This window comes from Acipenser ruthenus, chromosome 46 (genome assembly GCF_902713425.1).
Source record: "Acipenser ruthenus chromosome 46, fAciRut3.2 maternal haplotype, whole genome shotgun sequence".
Taxonomy (NCBI): Eukaryota; Metazoa; Chordata; class Actinopteri; order Acipenseriformes; family Acipenseridae; genus Acipenser; species Acipenser ruthenus.
The window spans coordinates 9,128,667-9,149,666 of record NC_081234.1 but is presented as its reverse complement, the minus strand read 5'-3'; the positions used below and the strand labels follow the sequence as shown (position 1 = coordinate 9,149,666).

At 43.7% G+C, this 21,000-nt stretch overlaps 2 protein-coding genes across 2 annotated transcripts; one reads left to right on the top strand and one right to left on the bottom strand.

The window, feature by feature from the left end:
* Positions 1–1,979: 1,979 nt before the first annotated feature.
* Positions 1,980–5,470, bottom strand: LOC117966417 (neuropeptide FF receptor 2-like). The gene is made up of 3 exons (XM_034912410.2): positions 5,155–5,470; positions 4,900–4,999; positions 1,980–3,280 (listed from the first exon to the last, which is right to left on the bottom strand). The coding sequence occupies exons 1-3, from the start codon at positions 5,456–5,458 to the stop codon at positions 2,419–2,421; spliced, it is 1,266 nt and encodes a 421-aa protein (XP_034768301.2). The 5' UTR covers positions 5,459–5,470; the 3' UTR covers positions 1,980–2,418.
* An 8,329-nt stretch (positions 5,471–13,799) lies between these two features.
* Positions 13,800–19,825, top strand: LOC117969037 (actin, alpha skeletal muscle 2). The gene is made up of 9 exons (XM_059013753.1): positions 13,800–13,930; positions 15,148–15,296; positions 15,947–16,075; positions 16,526–16,636; positions 17,613–17,697; positions 18,124–18,285; positions 18,402–18,593; positions 18,802–18,983; positions 19,609–19,825. Exons 2-9 carry the CDS (start codon positions 15,168–15,170, stop codon positions 19,750–19,752), a joined length of 1,134 nt encoding a protein of 377 aa, XP_058869736.1. The 5' UTR covers positions 13,800–13,930; positions 15,148–15,167; the 3' UTR covers positions 19,753–19,825.
* Positions 19,826–21,000: the final 1,175 nt, after the last annotated feature.

The window sequence follows — 21,000 nt, the reverse complement described above, 5'->3', positions numbered from 1 at the left end:
CTCATCTTGCAGCAGACAGTGAGGGGAGAGGGGAGTTTGAGTCGTCGACCTGGGAGACTCTGCAGATAACAGCCAGCTAGCTCGCAAGAGTAAAAATGAAGCCTTGATCAAAACAAAATTCAAAATGACGCATGTTCAATCAGCTCCCATTTAAGATCAAAGGGCTTCCAGTGGCATTTGAGTTTTTGATTCAAATACCACTTAAAGGTTGATTTGATATTTATATAAATTAATGGACGGTTCCTGAGTAATGCAAGGTGTATCGCTTCTTATTCGGCGGTTTTTATTTAGTTAACAAAAACGGTGCTACAGTATTGGGCTGCAGATCTGGACCACTAACCACTACACTGTGTCAAATAAAGTACTCAATTTGCTTGCCCTGCCTTTCAGGAAACGTGTTACGCTTGCACATCCTGGGTCATTTGTTCACCTCAGCGGGGAACTTTTACACTATGGGCGCTCAATGGGAAGCAAGACCAAAACCACAAGAAGATCGGCACAGTGAGTTCTCCAGAGAGGTCTTAGCCTACAAAGCCCAATTTCAGGTTGACTAGAAAAAGTAAAAAAATAAAAAATGTGTATGATAAAAATAAAACCTTTAAAAACAAAATCCTGTGTTGTTTGGCTGTTCTTTTTAATTTTGAGAGAGGCTGTGCCATTTTCCCACCACGGGTATAATAAGTTGGAAGGTAATCGTCCCTTCTGCGCGCTCTCTTGTGATCATGTGAATCAGGCAGCGTTGAAACCTGGATCCTGTCCCCTGTCAGTGGGATGAGAGGAAGTTCTAATAACCTCGAATGCCTTGTTTTGAAGTTCATTTCACATCCGATATCTCCCGTCTCTATTACTTGACTGAAGGCTAAGTAGCCTCTGTTGTTCACCGTGGGGTGATAATGACGTCTCTTAAGAAGCTCAGCCTCTATGATCTTGCAGCTTTCAATTATCCACTGAAAAATTCTGTCATCTTTCTATCAGATATCCCAATTAACCTCTTGCTTTGCATATTTTGTTTTCCATTTTTCTTCAAAGTAAGCTGCAGCTGTGGTCAAAAGTTTTGCATCACCTAGAATTTTAGGATTGAGACATAATTAAAAAAAAAACTATATGAACATAATTTTGATATTTTATTTAACATCATGTAATAAAAAAAAATGATATAGCAAAAGTCTACCGGACGCCATAATAGCAGTACAGTATTTCAATATTTGTCAGTTTTTCATCAAGTATATGGGAAACTACCAAGCGGTGTGTAAGTCAATATGTTAAAGAGTAATTTGCGGGGTCCCTACGTGTTGCTACAGCTGTTTAAATAATGTACCAGTGATTTTTCAAAGCTCTTTTCAAAATGTCCGCTCTAGTGCACTGATAGTGTCAGGATTATTGCTCACATTGTCAAACAGGTTACACAGCGATAACGATCCATGATGTGGCACAGAACAGCAAAGCCAGAGCCCTCGTTGTTATATTTTTTAAATCGCTCTTCCTGCAGTGATTTAGAGGACAGATCTCAAACCCCAGTGCACTAGAGCGGACATTTTGAAAAGAGCTCTGAAACAGACTCTAAAGTTAAAAGTGTAAAAAGTTGTCAGGATGTTAACTATGAAAAGAAAAATGACAGGTCCGTTATTTAAACATGTGGGGAGGCGTCACGCTGTATTTAACGTAGCATTATTCAGCAGGTTTAAGTCGACTTTCTGAAGCAAAAATAGTTCCTTCTATAGGGTGATGCAAATTTTTTGGCCATAGCTGAAGATTCAGAAGAATTCCCGCAGGAGAAATCCCACATGAATCCCCTTTCCTTTTCATTCTCTGTGCTGGAATAGGTTTCCACGCTCAGGAGATTCGAGACCTGCAGTGGGTTTTCCCTCCTTGTATTGCTTTGTGCATGGACGCTGTATTTAATAACTGGAAGAGGGTTTGTAAGGTGGTAAATGAAGTCCATATTTTTTTATTGGAATAAACAAATACAGTAGCCAGCGTACAATGAAATAAAGCATCGACGACACAAAACATGTTACACACAACAAGGGCTCCGACCATTAACTAATGAAAAGCATTCAAGACCGAATCCACAATGCCCATTGAAACAAGAACATAGACATTTATTCCAAAAAAGTTTGGTATGAGTTTTAATAGCCTAAAACGCCTGTATGTTCTGGTACCATGTGATATTATTATATTCTACTGTTATAACCATATCATACCGTACCATTATTGGCAGCTGCAAAACATATTAAAACATTATTATTAATTATTTCTTAGCAGACACCCTTATCCAGGGTGTCTTACAGTTGTTACAAGATATCACATTATTAGTTCACTGTTGCCAGGAGTTTGCTCAAGGTACTGGTAAGCTCTCCACAATAATTTAGCACAAAATGACCTTACAAAGTGGCAGTCGAGATGGTGGTCTGTCCTTCATTTCTCCCAGGCTGTGCTAACTCGATTGTCAGTAGTAATCTTGTTGATCTCTTCCAAGAGAATCCCCCGCACCCTTGGCTGTGTTTGCTTGGGGGCTGGCTCTCCATTACCCTGCGGTGCCCGGCGCCGTTCCATGGATTCAATGTTTGAGACCTTGTTGCTTACGAAGAAGACAGCGTTCCTGGACCTCTCAAAGTAGACCACCGAGGGCTCTGCTTCCTGGGAGCAGCGGCAGGAGCTGAAGGCTGCCTGGAAGCCCCTCTTGAAGTTCTCGTTGAAGCAGCTGTAGATGATGGGATTGACGCTGCTGTTGAAGAAGGCCAGCCAGTGAGCGAAGGGGAAAACGTAGCTGGCGAGGAAACTGATGCGCTCCTCTCCCAGGTCCTCGTAGTCACTCAGCATCATCAGGGTCCACAGAGGCAGCCAGGACACCATGAAGAGCACAGCCACAGTGACTAGCATCTTAATAACCTTCATCTTCTTCTTCTTGGAGATGGAGCTCCTGTCCCCTGGCAGCTCTCCAGAGCTCTTGCGCTCTGGCCCATGAAAGCTGAAGAGCCTTGCCCCGATGATGCCGTACATTATGCTGATGAGACTCAGGGGCGCCAGGTAGATTTGGACGAAGAGGACGGTGGTGTACGCTTTGCGCATGTCTGGCTCAGGCCAGTTCTCATAGCAGGTGTAGAGCGAGTACGTCTCGTTCTCATGGACCATGTCCGTGTCGTTCAGTTGGACCACTTTGAGCATGGCTGCCGCTGGGCACATGATAGCGATGGCCAGCGCCCAGATCAGCAGGACGATGCCGAGGGCTTTGGGGAGGCTCAGTTTCTGCCGAAAGGGATAGATGATGCAGAGGAACCTGTAGGACAGGAGACGCACAATTTCAGGGAGTAACGCCTACCCTTCCCTAAACAACTGATATGGCAATGCAATGGTTCTGTGCTGTGGGTCAGTGGCTGCGCAAGGGCATTGGTGTGGGCCGTTGGAAGAACGGGAGCACAGTGGTGTCATACTTTGATATATTAAGGGTATCACAATGTTAGGAGTCGATTGCTGATACTGACTCCTACCAGGGTACTATGGCACCGTGCTGTCCCTCTGGCCCTTGATATTTTGATAAGTCACTGTCTCAATCCTCTCATTGTGTTTGAGTGTGGTGAGTGCGAGCCCCAGAACATCGGACCCCAAATTCTTAAAAGGTTTTAACATACAAGCAGAATGACGCTGTCACAATCGAAGACATCGGGGCATGCACAAGTCTCCTTTAGTACCGTAATCAAAGTCTCTCCAGCTATGAGATCATCCAAACCAGATGGAAAAGGAGTCAAGCAGAGGTCTGATGTCTTTGTGTAAAACACAGAACTGCAGCACCATGTGGCAGTTTATCAGCCCCATCTAGATAGAAGTCATTGTGGCGTCTCATCAGTGAAAGAGCTTCAAAATCACAACCTGACAGAGAAACCTTTTTTAACGGATGAGTCAGCTTTTAAGTGTGCTTCTGATTGCTGATTGTCTCACCAGTTTAACCCTTTATCAGAGGCAATAATTGAGTTCACATGGAAGGAGGAAAGGGGTGCGAATGCACAGAAACGTGATTTAAATCCACAAAACTAATTGCTATTATTATCAAAACCATTCTTTATTTAATAAATGTTATTCTGAAGTCCTGGTGGCTGCATGGCGTGCCTGCAGAGTGAAAAGAAGCGATCGGCTGACGGCACATGCTTCGGAGGACAGCATGTGTTCGTCTTTGCCGCTCTTGAGTCAGCGCAGGGGTGATAGCGGTGGGCTAAGCCTAAATATAATTGGGCATTTCAAATTGGGGTAAAAATTAATTGGCGACTACTAATTTTTTTGAAAAAAAAAACCCCGATTGGTCAACACACACCTGTGCTTCAGTATGAAGTAGCATTGTCCATAAAAAAGCAGCTTCAGTGTTTTTGTCCAAAAATAAAACCAGCAACATATTGCTCAAAGACAACTTGCGTGCATAACAAAAAAGTCAAGCTAGGCGCCATCCCTCGACAAACAAAACTGAAGAATTCCAATCTAAAAAGCGATGGGGGCACATTTACTACAAATTGCCTGCCCTGTCTCTCAGGCATTGATTCTCCAAGTCAACAGGGCTGTGCATTAGTGCTGGTAGCTTGGTATGGGAAAAACATCTTTTTTGCAGCTTGCAGAATATAATCTGTACTGTAGGGGGGCAGTAAGCAGACCACAGCAATGAATGCAGAAATGAAATGCTGTGCTGGAAACGACACACATAGACAAGATTGGCAATTGACTGCATAGGGCTAAAAAATGATAGGGCTAAATCCATTTCAGAAGTACATCTTTTCTACATCTCTCTCCCTGTAAGATAATAAGATGGATCCGTTCACTGTGGTCCCAGCTCTTGGCCCAGTCGTTGTGCATTAATCATGATCACTGGGCATCATTGTATTGGGTTGGCATGTGACCTGACAGCCAGCTTACCTGTCCACTGCGATGGCCACCAAGGTGAAGACTGAAGCCGACACAGACACTCCCTGGATAAAGCCGCTCAAGGTGCAGACTGTCTGGCTGAAGGGCCAGCCTGAACGAGAGAACACAGACAGCACAGGGGGGGTTAGGAAGCCACCGGGCCGCATGGCACTGCTCTCGCTGGAAACCGTTCACCGCAGAGCAGTGTGGCGCTGTATGGATCAGTAATGATTGTCCGGCTGTGCAGCAATGAGGATCTGTGCCCACCTGTAATGAGGTTGTCCACCAGCGTGGTCGGCACACAGAAGATCCCCACCAGCAGGTCGCTGAAGGCCAGGTTGAGGATGAAGAGGTTGGTGACGGAGCGCATCCTTCGGTTCTTCAGCACGATGTAGCACACCAGCCCATTGCCCCCCATGCACAGGATGGAGATGAACAGGTAGGCGAGGGCTAAGCCAGCTGCCGCTGCAAAGGAGTACCGGTAATAGGGCAGGTGGGTGATGTTCCTCACCTGCTCCTGTGTCATGTTCATCTCCCACTCCTCTGACAAATTCACTTGAGGAACGTGCATCCTGCTCTGGGTCCTGTCGCTACTGAGGAAACAACAAATAATACAAAAATAAAATCGGGCATATATTTCACTGCCTTGATCTCTGTGTTTAATGTATCACAGCTCCAGTATACAGTAACTGGTAATTGTTAATGTGAAGATTTATACTGTACGACCCTGTTAGGCGCTCATAAGTTCCCTAAGCCAACAGGTACCCAAGAGAAAAATCAAGCGAATAAGGTTGGTTTATAGTAGCACGAAACAAAAGCAATCATACAGCTGGTGCAGAATGCAACCCCTCCGTGCAATAGTGGTTGTTATGATTTAATAAATTCATAATCCGTTTTAGAAGGAACATGAATTCCAGCTGCACACACATGTTGATCATTGATTGGCACTCAAAGGCATCGGAAGGAACACTTTGTAGGCACATAGGGATTCCACATAGGGATTCCAACACTATTCCCGGATTCTGTGTATTAGAACATAAGAACATAAGAAAGTTTCCAAACGAGAGGAGGCCATTCAGCCCATCTTGCTCGTTTGGTTGTTAGTAGCTTATTGATCCCAGAATCTCATCAAGCAGCTTCTTGAAGGATCTCAGGGTGTCAGCTTCAACAACATTACTGGGGAGTTGGTTCCAGACCCTCACAATTCTGTGTAAAAAAGTGCCTCCTATTTTCTGTTCTGAATGCCCCTTTATCTAATCTCCATTTGTGACCCCTGGTCCTTGTTTCTTTTGAGTTTGTTATACATAGAGCGCTACAGTATCTCTCAGCAGTTTGGATACTACAAGGGAAGGTGTCAGTCTTTCCTTTGGAAAAGAAAAGCTATCTATGCAAAAGTGCCAAAGAGCATCACTACCAAGGACTAAAGATGAGTGAGATCTTGAGAACACGTATCTGTACACTGAATATCCTTCATGGAAACAGTTTGATCCACAGGTCATACCACTCCGTGATTCTCAGATTGGCCGAGACGGTCAGTGAGGTTTATAATACATTTGTTATTCATATTGTTTGTTTTATGAGTGATTTAAGTACAGCATGCCATCCTTTTATATTGCAACTCGTATTGTTGTTATTTGCCCTGGTGCGATTCTTTGACCTGGTCTATTCCGTCAATCTGTGTTGCACTAAGTGCTATTCAGTTCTATATACTAACAGAGAAGCCCAATTATAAAATGTACTTATGTCTTACATAGACAACAGAAGGTCCATGAATATGTGTTTAAAATGTGTTTGTGTATAGATGTTGTCAATAACGTCAGTAACACAAGATTATATAATACAATAATATAGGAAACGCCTAATAGAATCTCATAGCGTAATCAAAAAGACTGCGTCCACTTTTCATTGGACCAAACCCTCCCGCTCTATTGAATCAACCGCTTTGTGTGATGAAAAAGCATGTGTAATATTAGGAAATTCTCTCCAACGACACTATAAAAATCATTTAAAATGACCCTGTCTCAAATATATCTCAAATAAGCATCCGCCGGGAGCCCACTTGTATTCAGTACCATTCACCCACAAACAGCACAAAGCAGCGAGGCACCGGTATACATTAACAAATGCACAAGCATTAGTCTATCTGAATTCGTATGAACTGTGTCATTTTATAACGCAATAGGCTTTTGTAGTTTCTGGCTCGGAGCGTGTAGTGATTGAAAAACTCCGCTTACCAGGGCGCAATTAAGGGTCGGGTCTCCACCGCTTCTGAAGCTGTGATGATAAAGACGATATACGTTCAGTCCTCGCAAAACTGCGACTTTAAGGTGATATTACCTGTCCTCTGATGTGTGCAACTCGTTGAAACATCCAGAGAACGCTGTGGAAACCAGTCCATTAGTGACGCGCATCTCGGCTCCAGCTCACTAACTTTGCTGCTGTCTGCTGTAAGAATAATTCATTTGCCGTGGCACTCTTTTTCTATTTTCAACTCTTTTTCCAAACACAAGCCCTGCTTGGTGTCCTTACCTCAGTGTTGTGCGCGCTCCTCCTATCTCTAAACGTCTGCAGTTATCAACGGTGTATTCCAGTGTTTTAAACAAGAATCTTACAATCAGTCGACCTCTTGAAGAATATTGTTAGTCTATGAACACTACTACTACTACGACTAATAATAATAATAATAATCATAATAATCATAATAATAATAATAATAATAATAATAATAATAATAATAATAATCGCTCTCTGTGCGTTTTTGTGACGTGTGCACTCTCCCTAACGGACTTTTTGGAGATGGATCGGGTATCAAATTGTTTGGCTGTATTTGATCAGAAAAATCAAAATGTGATCTCAAACGCCTTTGTGTGCTTCTCTCTTTTGCCAGAGTTCCTTCATAATGTAGGTGCTAAAGAGCCAATTAAACAAAAAACAAACAAGCAAAAAAAAAAACTAAGTTGAGTATTTTGCTCTGTAAAGGGAAAGGCTAGATATCATCCACGCTTCCTGGAGTCTAAACGTTAGCCTAATAATAATAATAATAATAATAATAATAATAATAATAATAATAATAATAATAATATTTTTACCCTACGCCTTTCATTTAATTCGAATCTTAAAGTCACTATCAGATTGCAAATTTGCTTCTTAGTTATTCTCCGTGCAACAGCAATGCTATTGGCAAAAGTGAATTAAATCCTCAGCCAAACTAAGAACCACGTTGAACTGAAAAGAAAGAAAGAAAGAAAGAAAGAAAGAAAGAAAGAAAGAAAGAAAGAAATATTGTTTTCTTCGTTCCGGAGGCACTTCTGTGTAAAAGCCAGCAGGGGGCACTCTATCAACACCCACGGCTCACACTGAAGTCTCCGCTTCGTTTGTTCGAATCTGCTCCAGCGTGACTGTTTAAAAAGCCGGTTGGACTCAAACCCTCCCCTCGCTGTCTCGGCCAGACCCGTCCAGCTCTCAGCCAGAGCCGGTGTTACAGATCCGCACCCCTGTCTAATTCTCACCCCGTAGAACCCAACATTCCCTTCTCTAATTGGTACATAGTTTGGTATTGAAGTAGTGTTGGCCGTGATGCATGTAGTTTTGCATTTGTCCTTTTGTTCAGAATTGTTTCAGATGTTTTAAATCTGAATGGTTTCTAATGTTTCAAATCGTGTCTAAATCACGTGTTAAGTATTTGGTCCGATTGTCTCCAGCGCTACAGAGAGCGAGTCTATTTTCATTGATTATTGTTATAGTGGGACTTGCGCGCCTGCGCTGTAGGCGTTTGTTGGACACGTTTCTGTTAGGCGCAGTAACTTGAGGACTGCTTATGCCGACAAAGACGAAACTGACCTTTCCGAGCATGGAGTCAAAATTTCGGTGCAAGTTGAGGCTCCACAAAAAAGGCAAAGATCTCAAAAAGGTTCCAGAGACCTGCCCTGATGGGTTATAAGAGGCTAACTCTCATGAGGGTTTGGGCAGCAGTGTGGAGTAGTGGTCAGGGCTCTGGACTCTTGACCGGAGGGTCGTGGGTTCAATCCCAGGTGGGGGACACTGCTGCTATACCCTTGAGCAAGGTACTTTACCTAGATTGCTCCAGTAAAAACCCAACTGTATAAATGGGTAATTGTATGTAAAAAATAATGTGATATCTTGTAACAATTGTAAATCGCCCGCAATAACCTTTAGCAGTTAACTGTGCTGTCAGGTATCACAGAACAAGCATGGCAAAGCCTAGTAAAGCATAGCCTGGGGGAGCATAGGCAAGCATTCTTAACAACACAGGGGAGTGGGTTAAAACACGGTAAATCATAGTTTAAACATGTCCGAAGCATGGATGCTGCAGCTGTTAGTGCTTGAGAGAGGACCAGGACTGAACTGAAAGCTTTCATTTAAGATAGAATAGCTTGAGGGAACGTTGTGTGTTACTCAGAGGCCCCAGTTATAATACACTGTACCAGCACAAGCACATTCAGAGGGTCCTGTGTTACAGTCCATGAGACCGACTGATACTGTTCATATAATTAACTCAAGCCTCAAAACGCAGAAATGTACTTTCCAATAGAGTCTCAAACAGGCACTTCTGTAGCTGCATAACGCACACAGGCACCTCAAGGATTCTGTCGAGTTCGCTGGATAGCAGGGCTTGACTTCTAAATGCATAGAGAGATAAATATACATGAGTGACGGGGGGAGGAGAAGAATGCGAGTGAAGACACTTCACACAGCTGAGCCCTGGAGCTGACTGGCCCCCTGGCACACTGCCTGCTAGGAGAGTCCAGCAGGGCTGTGATTGGCTCAGCCAGCTGGCTCCTTATAAGGTGACACAGACAGACAGGTGTCCTGGAGAGAGGGGGGCGAGAGACAGATATTCAATACCCAGAGCTCTTTATAAGTCCCCACTACTAAGAAAGATGAGGCTAAACTTAAAAGTCTCCCTTCTAAAAGTACCGGCTGCCTACCACCCCCATGAAAAAAGCACAACCACTTATGGTAATTAAATATATGGATACGATACTGAATTGAAATGACATTTATTTAAAAAAAATATATATGTGTTTTAATATATTTTGGGCAAATATATTGTGTTATGTTGCAAAATAGAAGAATATATTTTAAAATACAAAAGTTATTGGTCGATTTAATATATATATATATATATATATATATATATATATATATATATATATATATATATATTATACAGTATATTTCAACATATCTTTTTATATAGTCTTGTAAAGCTAAAATAAATATATATCTCTATCTATCTATCTATCTATCTATCTATCTATATATATAATTGACAATATAAATACATACATATGTTTTCTAATATATTTATACAAACTGAAAATGTATTTGGGAATATAAATTTATATATTTTTAATATAATTAAGGAAAAAATAATTTTTCACTGCAACTTCCTCTATATAAATTCCAGACATAGCTCAATATATTCCAATATATTTAATTCCTAAGGATCATGCCAGCTTCACAAGCTGCAATTTTAAATGTAGCAAAGATTTTTTTTCCCCACAATGCATTACCACATTTCATTACCTTTCTGAAAAAAAAGAACAGAAGGAACCATCTCTGTTACAAAGTTACTGAATGGCAAGAATGATATAAGAATGAGGAAGGATTTCGTGCACGCTTTCATAAAAACAAACAGCCAGGGTTCTGCATGCATTAAAAAAGGAATCTGCAAGATCTAAAAAAAAAAGAAAGACTGCAAGCTTGCATAGTCCTTGCTTGAAGCTGCCTTTCCCAGCATGACCCTGGTGGTTGTTATGGGACAGTGATGGGCGTGCCTCTGAGTTTGACAGCAGCTGTGTGTTTTCCGCAGCTGTCTCACCATTCCCTATACACACAACAGCGCACCTGTGTTACTGTGTGTGCAAAACAATCAGGATTTTATTTACTTTAGCCCAGAGCAATGAAGAACTGACTGTCTCTAAAATCTTAAAAGGAGCTGCCAATCCTAGACAATACTTTAAGCACAGCGCAGGACCACACAGTTGGGAGTGGAGACTTTGGACAGAGGCTAGGAGTCACTTCGTTACACAGGGAGTGGTGAGGGGGTGGAATGGGTTAGCTAGTCATATTGATGCACAATCATGGGCACCCTGTAAGTCCCAGCTTGAAAGTTTTGAGATTAATCAGGTATTAGGAACTGCTGGTTGAGCACTGATGGGCTGAATGGCCTTGTCTTGTAGTCACATAATGACAGCACTGTCTTGATGCTAAGCTAATGCAATATGTTCTGTACAGCTGACCTCCTGTTGGGAGAAACTGTTCATTCTTTATGACAGTACATGGATTGTTTGACAGTACACAATTGTTAATAATATTAAATAATATAATTATACTGGCTGAGAGCGACAGGTCTTGAATATGACTACCCCCACCGCAGGAATTGATTTCATTTGTAGTCTCTATATTATACATTCTTTGCCTTTTTTTGGTACCTCGTCTCTTTACATTACAGTTTGTGTTGAAGTATGTTTAGAAAGAAAGCAAAAAGAGGTGTGAACAGCAGGTGGTGTAAATCTCCATTTAAACTATCTCAGTACAGGATTTTATTTTTTTGTTGCCTCGTTTTTGTGCCCCGTTTTTCACGGCAGTAATCCCAGTTTCGGGGGCACCAAAGGTCAGCGGACGTCCTCCGATCCCACGAGCAAGCCAGTCGCCTCTTTACATCCAAGAGCTCAACACTGGATGCGTATAACCCTGAATACACATCCCTGAATAGACCTTCATTGTGTGGAAATTGCTTTTTGTGTGTGTGTGTGTGTGTGTGTAGCAGCTGATCAGTTATTGACAGGAAAGACAGAGAAGGGGTGAGGCAGAACCAGATATCATGTTTTAAAATGAAAATACATAAGAATAATCAATATGAAAATACATGTTTGTTAAAAACATGTGTTTCTTTCAAAACTGCACATTTGAGGATTTACCTTAACACTAGAACCGCCACGGTAGTTATTTTGACGGGTGTGGATTTAAAATGTAAACGAATCTGCGAGTCCTTTTTTTTCTTTCGTTATTTTCGTTCTTGTTTTTTTTCAACAGACAACCGCATTGCATTCACCGTACGCATACTCGTTTTCATTTCAAATCTCATTAATCCCGCGGCGGTTCTAGTGTTACCCAAATAAGTACCAGATTTAAAAAAATAAAATAATTAAAAAATCTGATACGTTACATTTAGACTTGGCAAGTGGGGCTGACAAAATTAGAGGACGTTATCATAACAATGAAGCTAAAGAGAACATTAAAATATCAGCTAGTTTTGCCAGCTGAAAATGCTCCAAAAGAAAAATGACAAAGTAGCCTGCCCTCAAACTAGCACTTCATTAAATACTTCCTGATTGTAATGAATGCATGATCAGGGCAGACATGTGGAACTTTTCCTAACGCCAATGATAGCACAGCAGGATGAGGCTGACACTGGCAGAATAATACACAGTCATATCTCAGTGGTGCCAAAAGACCACCTGTCACAGACCCCCCCCCCCCCCACCACCACCCCCGCCACCCCTCCCTCAATCTCTTTCTTAATTCAGAAAACAGTTACCCCCTCCCCCTCTATCCCCCCTCCTCTCTCTGCTTACAGGAACGTTTTTTTAAGTTCCCTTGGAAGGCCACGATAAACCCAAGTGGTTATCCTGAGTTTGAAGTGTGCAATGACCCGCTGCCACTGTCAACTCAATGCTTAGCAGTAAGCCACTGCAAGACTGCTTGGGCAGGAATTATGACATGAAACTCGGGTGCTAAAGTTTGCAGATAACTTAAGAACATAAGAAAGTTTACGAACGAGAGGAGGCCACTTGGCCCGTCAGTGCTCGTCCGGTTCCTAGCAGCTCGTTGATCTCAGAACAAAGTCAGCTCCTAAAGGATCCCAGTGATTCAGCATCAACAACATAGCTAGGTAACCCATTCCATCCCCTCACCACTGTCTCTGTGAGAAGAAGTCTCGGTCCCTCTGTAAGTCTCTACTTGAGTTCCAACTGTGTTCTCTGGTACACAGAATCTGATATGGTGTCCCCCACTCCCCCTCTCCCCCTCTCCCCCTCTCCCTCTCTCCCTCTCTCCCTCTTGTATGTCTGTGCACTGGCCTCAGGCCCAATCAGCCCATTGCTGAAATGCCTGATGCGAAACTGGATTCCCACGTCACGTCACAGATTGTGTGTGTGTGTGTTATATTTTACACAGACAGCAAACTATTCTTTTGCAATCAGCATATCGCCAGGATAAGTAATTTCTCCATGTTGTAATATCTGTTCCTATGCCTTATTTTCACGTTCAGTCTTTGCTGTGTCCTGCAAAGCAAAGAGTGCAAGAGAGACGCATTCTCAGTTAGAGGTAGGTAGCCACCAAACACTTGTACATGCATTAGAAGTCATTAAATCAAACTAGCAACAGACAAAAAGCTCATATAATAATGTGTTGTGGTTTGAAAGTTGAGACTGTCTTAACATTGACATTCTGAGTGTGAGATCTACACCCTCTGCAAAGTTTAGACAAAGACAAATGCCCTTATTTGTACAGAATGTGGGTAAATAAAACCTGTGTTTTTTAAAATCCGAATTTTAATACATTAAAAAGTTTCAAAGTCCCACCGTCGACGATACTCATATTTCTAAGGTCTAACACTCCCCCCCGCCCCCCCCCCCCCTGCCTTGGGACCAAAAAGGGTTTGTTTCAAAATCACCCCTTCCCCTATCCAAAGTTTAACTTATAAGGCACGTCGGTCTCTGGCTGTTGACGCTTCTTTTATTTTCCTGTGTTTCAAACTCTCCCCCTCTCCTTTTCGTAGCTGCTTCACAAGGGCAGAGGCAGGCAGCCTGGTACCTTATAAGGACTTGGGACTCGGGAGCACTCACAGCTGCACTCGTCGCTCTTTTTAGGGGCTTGTGTGGTGTGTGGGAGCCCGCCTCCCTGCCTCCCTGCCTCCCTGCCTCCCAGCTCCAGGGGGTATTTAAAGACCCCTGCCCTCTGTGTTTTGCCCCAGTTGAAGCATCTCTCTCTCTCTCTCGTGTGATACTACTTGGTGAGTGCCTGCCTCTCTGGCTGTGTCTGTGGAGTAAGACTGCCTGCCTGGACTGCCTACTTGTGCTTTGAGTTGGGACTGGATGAACTTTGCTTAGAGGGTTGGAGGTCTTTGTGATAGAGAGGATAGGGGGGAGATAGGATAATGCCTGTTTTATTGGAAGAGAAATATCTTTTTAAGTTGAAATATATATTGTGAAATACTGGGTTCTGTTCAACTTTAACTCTTGAGTTATTTAAAGATTTATTTTTCAAAGTCTACGGCTAGTTAAGTTCTTCTTTTGTTAATGAATCCGACAGCTTTGGGAATCGGGTCCATGTTTCTTGTGTTTGTCTTGAACACCTGATTTTGAAACACAGTTCTCTTCAGTTTGTGAGTGGCAGCACTTTGTTTTTTTTTAGCCTCTGTTTAAAATCATGAAAAAATGATTACTTCTGGGGCGATACAGAACGGGGTTTGACGTGATGCTATAGGGATTATGTTGGTGGAATGTATGACTTTTGATAGAACAATGGTTATCTTTACAGTTTCATTTTTCAGTAGCGCAGCTACAATGTTACAGCATGAGGCTGTCATTAATAGAATGGACACTTAATGGGAACGTTCTCCCACTTTGACATAGCAATGGGATCACAATGGTTTGACCACACAGTCCACACTGCTGGTAATCCATTGCAGTCCCACGGTACCCTAGCAGTACCAGCCAGACAGAGTGCTCCTGTATCAGGACCGCTGTACTGTGCAGTATCTCATATCCATTGTGTTGCCATGGCTGCTAATGCTGTGGTCTGCTTATGGTTCTGCTAGCTGGGGCTTCTTCAGGGTAATGCATTAGGATCGCAATGGGATTTTGACGGAATATCTGCATGCTGTTTCTGTTGGATTTGTCTCCCCCCTTTAGTGCTGATAGAGTCGGAGGGGAAGAGTTACTGTATCTCGCTGCCTTGTTTGAAATTGAGCTGGAAGAGACAGAGTGGAGAAAGCCAGGGCTGTATTTAGAAAGCTCACAGCTGGGGCAGTCGGCCAGAACAGCTGAAAGCAGTTTAACCTGTGAATGAGCAAACTGACAGCTCTGTGTTAAAGGATCCATGGGCTTGTCTTTCAGCTTGATGTATTGCAGAGCCTGTGTGTGTGGGGGGGTGGGGGGTGGGAGGTGTCTCATTTCTGCTGGCACTCAAGGAGTTAACTCTTCTCTCTGCCTCTCCCCCCTCCTCCAGACCACACCCCCTGACCAATCATGTGCGACGAAGACGAGACCACCGCCCTTGTGTGTGACAACGGCTCCGGATTGGTCAAGGCCGGATTCGCTGGGGATGACGCTCCCCGCGCTGTCTTCCCATCCATTGTGGGCCGACCCAGACACCAGGTACTGTAGAAACTCTATACAGCATTACTACAGAACACCAGGTACTGTAGAAACTCTATACAGCATTGCTACAGAACACCAGGTACTGTAGAAACTCTATACAGCATTACTACAGAACACCAGGTACTGCAGAAACTCTATACAGCATTACTATAGACACCAGGTACTGTAGAAACTCTATACAGCATTACTACAGAACACCAGGTACTGTAGAAACTCTATACAGCATTGCTACAGAACACCAGGTACTGTAGAAACTCTATACAGCATTGCTACAGAACACCAGGTACTGCAGAAACTCTATACAGCATTACTACAGAACACCAGGTACTGCAGAAACTCTATACAGCATTACTACAGAACACCAGGTACTGTAGAAACTATACAGCATTACTACAGAACACCAGGTACTGTAGAAACTCTATACAGCATTACTACAGAACACCAGGTACTGTAGAAACTCTATACAGCATTACTACAGAACACCAGGTACTGGATAAACTCTATACAGCATTGCTATAGACACCAGGTACTGGATAAACTCTATACAGCATTGCTATAGACACCAGGTACACTTTGTACATGATCGCATTACTGTGGGTCATTGCTCCTGGTTCCTGACCCTCTCTCTCTCTCTCTCTCTCGCGCAGGGTGTGATGGTGGGTATGGGTCAGAAGGACAGCTATGTAGGAGACGAGGCCCAGAGCAAGAGGGGTATCCTGACTCTGAAGTACCCCATTGAACACGGCATCATCACCAACTGGGACGACATGGAGAAGGTGGGCATCGCCATGTCTCTGCTTGCACTCTCTCTTAATGCAGCACGATGCAAAAGCATTGCACAAGTGTGAGAGCTCATTATCAGTACAACAGCTGCAGTAACACAGAATCCAAAATACTGCAGTGTCAGTACAGCTGGACTCTCGTCCTCACCCCTCCCTCCCTCTCCCTTACTCGCTCACTCTCTCTCCCTCACCCTTTCTTCCTTCCCTCTCTGCCCAGCTCTTGCTTTCTCTCCCTCCCCCTCTCTCTTACTCTCCAGCCCTCTAAACCCTCACTCCAAACCAGTAGCAGGGTCTGCCTCCATGCCTTCCCAGTGGAAGGTGAGCAGTCAGTATAGTGTGCTCTCTCCCCATGCTGGTCTAATAACGTGACCCCTATGCTTTTTCACTCTCCTCTGCGAGGTCTGGAGGTCAGCTCGCTTTACTAATCCTCTCTCTCTCCCCTAGATCTGGCACCACACCTTCTACAACGAGCTGAGAGTGGCCCCTGAGGAGCACCCCACCCTGCTCACTGAGGCCCCTCTCAACCCCAAGGCCAACAGGGAGAAGATGACTCAGGTAAGGGACCACACTACCTCTGGGGCCAGTGGAACAGATGGGCTTTTAAAAAAAAAAAAAAATCATAGTCATTATACTGGAATCAGAAGGTTATTAAGTGGTGATATTTAGATCAGAGTCTACAGCTATGGACAAATGTTTTGCATCACCCTATAGAATGAACTAATTTTTCTTCATAAAGTCGAATGAAACCTGCTGAATAATGTTACGTTAGCATACTGAATTACACACCGCTTTGTAGTTTAGCATATACTTCACGAAAAACTGACAAATTGAAACATGTGACATTTTGAAATCAAACATGAAATACTGTACTACTATGATGGCTTCTAGTAGACTTTTGCGATTTAATTTTGTCATGAATTCATTATGTCTCAAACCCAAAATTCTAGTAATGCAAAACTTTTGGCCAGAGCTGTACAGCTTCCCAAAATGACAACTGACCTCCCAACGTGGTGTAACGTTGTAACGATCACGTTTGGGGTCCAGAATTCTTAACAAAATACAATTCAATAATCAATGCAAGCATTATTGTCATGAACTCTGTTTCATTTTGACAAACCCCAATGACTTCCAAATCCAGATAAGTGCCTTCGACAATAAAGAACCAAACTAGACAAAGTTACAAACCGAGACCTGAACCTCAAATCTCAATGGCAGTCCAAGCCCACCAACATATATATATATATAATAATGCCACAGAGCTGAAATCCTGCGTCTTCTTGCACTTGTGCCAAAACAAGTAGAATTAGGAGGTCCTTTCCTGTGAGGTCATGATTTACAGACTATGACATTCCCAAACAAAACTACCAGCTAATAACTACTTCATTGATTAATTATTTCCAGTCAAATATAATAGCTGCGATTCATTTAGAGATATCTACAATTAATTTGCGATATCTACAATAGATTCTGACAGGGTGACGGTCTCTTCCGCTCTCTCCCAGCTCACACTCCTCTTTTTCTCTCGTTCCAGATCATGTTTGAGACCTTCAACGTCCCCGCCATGTACGTGGCCATCCAGGCTGTGCTGTCCCTCTACGCCTCCGGCCGTACCACCGGTCAGTATCCCAGACCACACTGATCATCAGACTGACCACCCCCTGCACTGGTCACTGTCCACAATAGGGGGTCTAATTTAGTCTTTAAGAGAAACACAATTGAATTGATATTAACAGCTCCATTTTTTATAATAATAATAATAATAATAATAATAATAATAATAATAATAATAATAATAATGCAGTTTACAATATTCTGCAAAAGGTAAATAAAAACACCTCAAAAGTGAGCCGTTTAGATTCAAGTTTTTGAACCCCCCTACCTCGCTGCAGTGTTGCAGATGTAAGGAGTGCTCTCTCAGGGTTAGACTGGGACCTCCAAGCTCAGGGGATGGCGCTGGATTTGAATCCCCTGTGCCACCAGGCTGCAGTGCAGCTCTCCAGCAACAGTGGTCTAACTTGGCTTGTGTGTGTGTGTCCCTGCAGGTATCGTGCTGGACTCTGGAGATGGTGTGACCCACAACGTGCCCATCTATGAGGGGTACGCCCTGCCCCACGCCATCATGCGTTTAGATCTGGCTGGCAGAGACCTGACTGACTACCTGATGAAGATCCTGACTGAGAGAGGATACTCCTTTGTCACCACCGGTGAGTCCGCTCTCACGCTCACCTAACCCTAGGGCCGTTAAAGGCGTGGATTTACTTGCAATCAGATGGCTTTTTTTGAGTCCGTTGAATTCATTGCGAACGTGTCTCCCCCTCAGCCGAGCGTGAGATTGTGCGTGACATCAAGGAGAAGCTGTGCTACGTGGCTCTGGACTTCGAGAATGAGATGGCCACCGCTGCCTCCTCCTCCTCTCTGGAGAAGAGTTACGAGCTTCCCGACGGCCAGGTCATCACCATCGGAAACGAGCGTTTCCGCTGCCCTGAGACCCTCTTCCAGCCTTCCTTCATTGGTGAGCAGCTTCAGCCTTCACCCTTCAGCCTTCAACCCGCCCTCACAGCTCTAACAGCTAGACCACATCGCTTCCCTCCCTCCCAATCCCTCAGCAACAACCACTAGACCACACCGCCTCCCTCCCTCTCTGTCCCTCAGCTACGCTGCATCCCTGCTCTATTCCTCTGTGAATTAACCACCTCCCCCCACCCTTCCCTGTTGAACAGGTATGGAATCCGCTGGTATCCATGAGACCGCCTACAACTCCATCATGAAGTGCGACATTGACATCCGCAAGGACCTGTACGCCAACAACGTGCTGTCTGGCGGTACCACCATGTACCCTGGTATCGCTGACCGCATGCAGAAGGAGATCACTGCCCTGGCACCCAGCACCATGAAGATCAAGGTGAGAACAAGCACTCTACAAGCAACCATTCCTCACAATACACACGCAAAATACACCACCTCTCTATATATGTTTTAAATGCGTTTTCAGGAATATAAAATACTCTAGGGATACCTGCCAGGAATAGTACAACACACTTGCACCTCAATGAGAGATTACTTATCCTGGCGAAGGACAGAGAGGTTATAATATTGATGAAACTGGTCTGTATTCAGCAACTAACCTGAGTCGGAGACTTGACACCACAGGGGCAATAGAGGGGTTCTCTACTAAGGGGGTTGCAATGGGATGAGGATGCCATTGGAAGAACAGCGGCCTCTGTGCAAACAATCCAAGTGTATTCCCTGAAAAAAAAATTGCCAGCTAGCAGACCACAGCATTACAAGTTAACCCAATCGACTTGCAACAGATATTAGGCAGCCCTGATATTGTCAGTCTGTGATTGAGAGAAGCCCGGGGCTGCAGACAGGGGGTGTTCAGGTCAGGATTGAAGTTCTCTCTCCCTTGCAGAGCTGCATGAAGAAGCTCCTGCTGTCGTTGACCAAACTCTTTAAAAAGCAAATGAATTGCTGTCTAACGTCCTGAAAGCAGAGCTCCCTGACGCCTCTCTTTCTCCTCCCCGCAGATCATCGCTCCCCCCGAGAGGAAGTACTCAGTCTGGATCGGTGGCTCCATCCTGGCCTCTCTGTCCACCTTCCAGCAGATGTGGATCACCAAGCAGGAATACGACGAGGCAGGCCCCTCCATCGTCCACAGGAAGTGCTTCTAAGCCCCGCCCCTTCCATCCTCCACCGTTCATCTACCTGTCTATTCAGTTGCAATAAAAGTCCCGTGCTTGTAAACGCTGCCAGCCTGCTTCATTCAGTTCTTTACATTCGCACTGCGATAAAGGCATTGTGCTTGTCACAGAAAGTCTCATGGTAAAGGAGAACGGTTTAAGATGTACCTTTTGTTTCACAGGTACATCCAGTATAGTAGCTGATATTAGCTTGCCTATTGCCACAACCCTATTTTATACATGTATATCACATCTGATGCAGGCTCTCTTGTGCAGTGTTGTTCATTTTCATCTTTCCTACTTTGCATCCATTTCTAATGTGAGCATCACCTTTAAACACCTCCAGCCTTCTGTATGTTTAGCATAACACCATGTGATAAATATTCAAAGACGTTACTGTTTGAAGATTGCGTTCACTTAAATGCATGACGAGCGTGCAAGTTTACTGTTGCTAACAGTAATAATAATAATAATTATATATCCAATATTGTACACAGAGATAATACATATAGTATTAGATTTGCATTGGAGTTCAGTTTTAGTGGTCAGTATCTGAGTTTTAATGCTGGTCGGGGTGGAAAAAATAAATTAGACGCTTCAGGAAAACTTATTTTCACACAGGTGCTGTCTGCTGATTCTGCACCATTTTTTGAAAAGTAACAAAAATCATTATTTGTTCCTGAAAAGTAATCCGATTACTTGTCAAAAAGTAATCCAATTACAAGTTACAGTAATTTATCAACCTTGGTAATATTTTTGTGTTGCGTTAGCTGGACTGTATTTCAGAACTGGGGCTGTGGAAAATCTGTCAGCACAGAACTATATAGGAAAAAGTGATTAATCGCACATTTAGACAACATAAATGCTAGCATAGAAAATCGGAAGGGAACTACTTAATGTTCTAGGTGGAGCAGAGCTACTCAACTTAATTAAACAGAGCAGAACTATTTGGCTTCCAGCTTCATGGTTGTGGTGCCCTAGGCCCATGTTGCGTTTAGAACAGCAAATCTACTTTTCCTGGGACTCAGTGATAAAGACAGCTGAACAGTATTGGTACTTGGTTACAGGGTGCTGCACAGCTGTCTACCCGCTCAGCCCCTGGCAGCACTCTCTGCAGGACACCTGTCTGCGTGGATCACTCTGCGAGTCAGAGTGCTGAGCGGTATGGCGTGTCGACACTCCCATTCCTCTCCTCTCCCCATCACTCACAGGGAGGGGGAAAGGGACTGGCACTCCCCC